General features: G+C 40.5%; 1 protein-coding gene across 4 annotated transcripts; it reads left to right on the top strand.

Moving 5' to 3' along the window:
• Positions 1 to 270: 270 nt before the first annotated feature.
• LOC108362232 (uncharacterized) lies at positions 271 to 4,964 on the top strand. Of its 4 annotated transcripts, none has more exons than XR_001847438.1 (2): positions 271 to 2,045; positions 4,144 to 4,964. XR_001847438.1 is itself a non-coding variant. In XM_017615132.1 (2 exons), the coding sequence occupies exons 1-2, from the start codon at positions 1,892 to 1,894 to the stop codon at positions 4,599 to 4,601; spliced, it is 612 nt and encodes a 203-aa protein (XP_017470621.1). In that variant the 5' UTR covers positions 281 to 1,891; the 3' UTR covers positions 4,602 to 4,964. The 4 variants fall into 4 exon arrangements, 2 of the variants coding, with proteins under 2 accessions (XP_017470621.1, XP_017470620.1); XR_001847437.1 differs by having other exon boundaries at positions 271 to 2,233; positions 2,337 to 4,964; XM_017615132.1 differs by having other exon boundaries at positions 281 to 2,045.
• Positions 4,965 to 6,707: the final 1,743 nt, after the last annotated feature.

The following is a 6,707-nucleotide window of genomic DNA, read 5'->3' as shown; positions in this document are numbered from 1 at the left end:
CCAGCTGAGAGAGCTAAGCGATAAGTTCACCGCCAACCTTCGAGCACTCCAGACCATAGCAACTAAAGAGCAGATAGCAGATGGTATACTAGCACATCTCATTGTGAACAAATTCGATGTGGACTCTAAAATGAAATGGGAAGAAACTACGCCAGTCAAGGAGCTGCCTACGCTGGATTCTGTGATGTAATTTTGGAACAGACGCTGTCAAATGTTGGAAAACGTGGAAAATGTTACGGTAACCCAGACACCTAGCAAACAGGTGGGCAAAAAATTAAATTCCAATCCTCGTAAGGCGTTAATCGCTTCAAATGTAGTATCAAACTGCTTGTGTTGTGATAGCGCTGATCACTTTATATATCGCTGCAATAGGTTTCTTAATTTGTCCCCTGAGCTACGTCTTAAAGAGGCAAAAAGACTGCAGCTTTGTACAAATTGTCTTAAAAAGGGCCACTTCTTAAAACATTGCAAATCATCTGGCTGCAGAGATTGCAGTTCAAAGCATCATACGCTTTTACACGCAATCCCGAAGGCTGCACCTGTTGTTGAAAAATTACCTGATGATCCCTCAACGTTCAGTGTCGCTCAAACACATCAATCGCTCGTTAGCTCTCTCGCAGAGGCCCCAAATTCTCTTCCTAATAATGTGGTTCTGTTAGCCACTGCTGTTATTTTCGTTAAAAACTGTGTCGGTTCCCTAGTTCCCTGCAGAGCTATATTGGATTCAGCCTCGCAATTAAATTTTGTCTCGTCGCGTTGCGCTAATATGCTTCGGCTAAAGCGAACTAAATCGACAACTCTTGTTTCTGGTATTGGTCAGACAGATCTTGTTGCTAATCACACTATAGAAATTTCTATGCAGTCACGGATTGGTAACTATACAAATTCCTTTACTGCTGTTGTTACGCCATCCATCACTGAGAATCAACCCAGTTACACTTTGAACAATATCGAGTGGCAGATACCATCGAACATACAATTAGCAGACCCTTACTTTTACAAGTCTCAACGAATCGACATACTTATTGGAGCGGGTCTATTTTTTGACCTCTTGTGTGTAGGACAAATACGGTTGTCTGATCACCTGCCATTGTTGCAGAAAACTCGTTTAGGCTGGGTTGTTTCTGGAGGTGCCTTACCCACCACTCGTGCATCATCTTGTTTAGCTGCATTCAAAGCCCATTCGCTTAAAAATTATGTGGATGCATCTCTTGAAGAAGCAGTACAGAAATTCTGGGAAATTGAAAATATTTCTTCTTCTGCATCAAAGGTTAGCCAGGAAGAATTGGATTGTGAAAGACATTTTCAAGGGCATTATACTAGGTTGGAGTCGGGGGAGTATGCAGTCCGTTTACCATTTAAACGCAACCCCAATCAACTTGGGAATTCATATAGTAATGCACTCAATCGGTTGAGAAATATTGAGCGGAAACTTGAGCGCAATCCTGATTGGAAAACTCAATACGCATCGTTCATGTCGGAGTACGCTGTTTTAGGGTACATGTCTATAGTCGATAAAATTCCGCCTGGCGTAGCAACGTTCTTCTTGCCACACCACTGTGTTTTAAAGGCAGATAGTACTACGACTAAGCTGCGCGTTGTTTTTGATGGCTCCGCTCGAACATCCTCTGGGTTTTCATTAAATGACATATTACTGACGGGGCCCACTATTCAGCCTAAACTGTTTGACACTCTTCTTCGCTTTCGCTCTCATAAGATCGCCTTGACGGGAGATATAGGAAAAATGTATAGATGCGTTCGAATGTCAGACCGTGAGAGGTAGGCCCAATGTGTTCTCTGGAGAGCAAATCGAAAAAACGACCCCCAAATATTTAAATTGGACACTGTCACGTATGGCACAAAGCCAGCGTCTTTTCTCGCAATCAGAGCCATGCAGCAATTAGCAAGAGATGAGCGCGTATCATTTCCCATCGGAGCAGATATCGTATTTCGTGACTTCTATGTCGATGATTTGATTTCGGGAGGTGAATCTGTAGAACAAGTTCTGGAAATCAAACGACAAACTAGCGAGTTATTGTCCAGAGGTAATTTTAATATTCGAAAGTGGTGTTCTAATAGTCCTCTCGTATTGTCTGAAATTACCGAGTGTGATTGAGAGAAGCTTCTTAAATTCCACGACGGAACTAATATCGCTAAGACTTTGGGATTATGCCGGAATCCAGATGGTGACGACTTCCTTTTCTCATTTTCTCCTCAAGTCTCCAATGAAAAGGTTACCAAACGATCCGTATTGTCGATGATCGCACGATTTTACGACCCACTTGGATTAATAGGCCCAGTGATTGCGAAGGCAANCTCAAGTCTCCAATGAAAAGGTTACCAAACGATCCGTATTGTCGATGATCGCACGATTTTACGACCCACTTGGATTAATATGCCCAGTGATTGCGAAGGCAATCGTTCCAAGCCATGTGGAACGAGTTATACAGGGGCTACGAAGGTATAGGAAAATGCAGCTTTCCCAGGTTCGTTTTGCGTAGCAGAGATAAAGTTGTTGTCCATGCATTTTGCGACGCAAGTTTATCAGTTTATGGCGCATGCATCTATGCATCAACTGGATGCCCTAGCTCAATTAAAACAGCGCTACTTTGTTCTAAATCGCGCGTTTCCCCTCTTAAAACCCTTACAGTTCCCAAGCTTGAGTTGTCTGCAGCAGCGTTATTAGCAGATCTAGTCGCTTCAGTGGCACGATTAGGTGCTTTCGGAGCTGAATTTCATTGCTGGTCGGATTCGACGATTGTACTTTCGTGGCTGAAGGAATCATCTTCAAATTTTAACATTTTTGTGGCTAATCGCGTTAGCAGTATTCAAGCGTTGACTAGTGGAATGGAGTGGCATTATGTGCCCACAGAAATGAATCCAGAAGACGTATTATCTTGGGGAGCGACACCTCAAGAGCTTGTGAACTCTAAACTATGGAAATACGGCCCAGACTTCTTGCGCGGTCCGGTCTACAACTGGCCTCAATCACCTCTAAACGTCATCGATCTTCCTGAGAGACGCAAGCGCGGTCTCGCTTCGACGTTTGTTGCCACCGATTATTCAACAACTTCAAAATTCGCAAACGATTTTGATAAAATGCAAAGAATATACGCTTACATTTACAAGTTCGCCCATCGTAGCTCTTCTCTCCCTACTACTACTACAGGAAACTTAAGCGCAATTCACATTAAGCGTGGAACTCAATTGCTAGTCCGAATGATCCAGAGAGTACATTTGGCGGCAGAATATAAGGTGCTTCAAGAAAATAAACCGGTTGATTCATCTAGCAAAATCTACAATCTTAACCCCTTTTTGGACTCGGAAGGCGTAATTAGAGTTGGTGGAAGACTAGAAAATTCAACATTGGACTTCGAATCGAAACACCCTATGATTTTACCGAAAAAATACCATCTCACGGATGCTGTTATTGCTCATTATCATCGCATATTACTTCATGCTGGGCCACAATCTTTACTCGCTTCAATACGGCTGCAGTATTGGCCCATAGGTGGCAAGCGTTCGGTAAACCGCATTGTCAATAAATGCATCATCTGCTTTCGAGCGAAACCTATGCTACAAGAGCATATAATGGGTAATCTTCCACGGGAGAGAGTGCAAGCTAATCGAGCATTTGTAGTCACTGGAGTGGACTTTTGCGGTCCATTCTTTTACAAGTCTGAGGTCCGTAACAAGCCTCCGATAAAATGCTACGTTTCTTTATTCGTTTGTTTCGCAACAAAGGCGATATACATGGACCTGGTTGCTGGTTGTCTACCTCAGCGTTTCTCGCAGCATTGAATAGATTTGTATCTCTGCGTGGCAAACCGAAAACGATATGGTCTGATAATGCGACCAACTTTGTCGGTGCCAAAAATGAGTTGGCTGAATTACGGCGTTTGTTCAAAAGCAGCTCACACACCGAAGCAATTGTGCATCAATGTTTGAATGATGGAATTGACTGGCAGTTTATACCCCCCCGCTCTCCGCATTTTGGTGGACTGTGGGAGGCAGCCATTAAGTCTGCCAAGTATCATTTCAAGCGCACCGTAGGCCTCTCAGTTTTAACCTTTGATGAGCTGCGTACATTAACTTGTCAAATATCAGCCATTTTTAATTCACGACCTTTATGTCCACTTTCAGAAAATCCGGATGACATAGAAGTATTAACACCGGCTCATTTTCTCACTGGAGCTCCACTCACATCCTTTGTTGAGCCTGATGTTACGCTAATTAATCTAAATCGGCTCGACAGATGGCAGCGAGTGTCACGCATACTGCAGATTTTCTGGGAGAAATGGAGCAAAGAATATCTGACGATCTTGCAACAACGAGCTAAGTGGAGTGCCAGCAAATCAAACCTTTCAGTCGGTGCGATAGTCCTAATCATGGAGGAGAACGTTCCCCCTCTAAAATGGCAACTAGCTCGAGTCATCGATACCATCAAAGGCAATGATGGCGTTTCACGTGTAGCTGTGCTTAAATTTAGTGGCGGTACAACCAGACGCGCTATTAAAAAGCTTTGTCCACTCCCAATAGAGGATACTTCTGTTGAAACGCAAAGCCTTCCAACGGGGGCAGGATGTTTAGAGAACAGCTAAACCCTTGAAAACAACATTGCTTTATGAAATCTATTTGCTTCAGTATTTTTTCTCTTCACTGTAATACGGCTTATGTATTTACTTTGCAATTGTATGTACATACTTCTATATAAGCATAATGTAACTAGTGGTTATCACCTTTGTCATTTTCTATTTTCTGCCTTTTGCATGTGCGATGTCATTTAGGTCATACTGTAAATACATAGTATTATGTTGATAAAATTTTGAGTCTGCAAGAGCAGCTCTGACATTAATAAAAGCAGTTCTTGTACAGACAGCGAACCAAGCAATACTTGTTCATCCTTTTAAATTTATTGGGAAAATTATTGCAAATACAAGTACGGAAAAGGCTCAGTACTTCTTCAAGCGCTTTTTCAGTAACAGTGAAAAGAGTTATTGCGATTTTTAAATCACAGTGACTTTTTATGGCTATTGCGATCGCTAGTTCTTTTAATAACACAGAAATGTGTAATGATTCTAATAAAAGATGACAAATCAGTGTTTGTACACGTAGCGATAATTCCCACCCGTAGGGATTTCAGCCGAAAATATTTGTGTATAGAAAAGAGGAAAAAGTTTCATTTATTTGTTCAAAAATTTCCATATTTCGCTTCGTTTTTTATTACTATTTAACTGCATACTTGAAATTGTCCGTTTAAAACAACCGTGGAACGGTAATGAAAAAACGCAATATTCATACGAGCATATTCACAATGAATAACACTATGCGACAGTCAAAATCGGGATGGGATGAAACCAGAGACCGGCTTTGAGTACTAATAAAATTAGTATTCTTATTCATGATCCATAAAAATTTGTGCAAATTAGCACTTACACTAATTCAAAAAATGACTAAGAGTAATTTCCACCGAAGCAAGAACACACTCAAAATATACTAACTCTTATTTGTGGCGGCAATTTTTGTCTCTATCGAGTATAGTCTACCCACAAGAATGATAGAATTCAAGATTGCGCCGATCAGAGAGAATTTTTGAGAATAACTTTTGTGTGACGTCACACTGGTCCAATTGCGAGAGAAAAATGCCAAAACGTGAGCAAGAATGGAAGAAGAAGAAAAAATTAGTCTGTTCCAATAGCAGTCCGGTTTACAGGATTTAGTCAGAACTTACAGGAAGTCGTTCCTATTGACATAAAACCTGTAAGTGGGAACACATTTGAGAGAGTAACTGAGCAACTGTTCCTAGTCAGAAGTTACAGGATTTAGTCCGTTCTCCTTTTACTCTCATTTGAGAGAGTAAAATTGTAGTTTGACAGTTCCACAGGTTTTAGTCCGAAGTTCAAAGGAACAGACTAAATGTTGCAAGGAAAACGTAAACAAGTTGCACAAGTGTGACGTCATGCAAACAACGATTCTGTCAAATTCGTTAAGAGAGGAATAGCGCTCCGAGATCGGCGCAACCTTTGTATTCTCTCAATCGTGGGTGCTTCTTAGTGCTCCTACTCATTTCGGTATAACTAATTTGTTTAATGGCTCAATGAGAGAATTGAGCACTACACCAATGCATATCAACAGAAAACTTAGTCATTGTACATGCTCTCGCTTTGTGTGCCGAGCGTAAAATAGTTAGTGCATATGTGTGAATATTCTGCAATATCCACTAACACTATTTCTTGTGTTATTCATCCAATTACTTAAAAACACGAATAATAGCAGTTCCCTGGATGAAACCAACGGGAAATGTTATATCGGTCAAAAACAAGTTATACGTGGCCCGGCGTTTCGCTGGGTCACGTCTAGGAATCGAGATATATCGATTTGAAGTTAGTAACTATCATATAGAAGAAATATTCTTGTCAAAATAAGATACCTTCACTTAATTGTGAATAAAAGCGAAACGCGTCCATCGATTTTCATGATCTATGTCTCATTTTGCTTAAAGGTTATGTGACTTTGCGTGAAAGTAATACGACTTGCCTTTTTTTCCGTTTTAGATTTTTTATGAATGTAAAAAATAAAAAAATTTAATATTTTAGGCAAAAAATATATTTTTTCTTCATACATTTATTTTTACCGGCAAAACTGTTGATTATATAGAAAAGCGTTATATGAACAGATTAAAGGAATTGTAATTTTTAATTTTTTTT

This window comes from Rhagoletis zephyria, unplaced genomic scaffold (assembly GCF_001687245.7).
Source record: "Rhagoletis zephyria isolate East Lansing unplaced genomic scaffold, Rhagoletis_zephyria_1.1 Rzeph_scaffold_00965, whole genome shotgun sequence".
In the NCBI taxonomy this organism is placed as follows: domain Eukaryota; kingdom Metazoa; phylum Arthropoda; class Insecta; order Diptera; family Tephritidae; genus Rhagoletis; species Rhagoletis zephyria.
This window is presented reverse-complemented; position numbering and strand designations above follow the sequence as displayed.

Bases quoted from the DNA above. Each gene is read 5' to 3' on its own strand.
- LOC108362232 (XM_017615131.1), top strand. From the start codon at position 3,708: ATGCTACGTTTCTTTATTCGTTTGTTTCGCAACAAAGGCGATATACAT.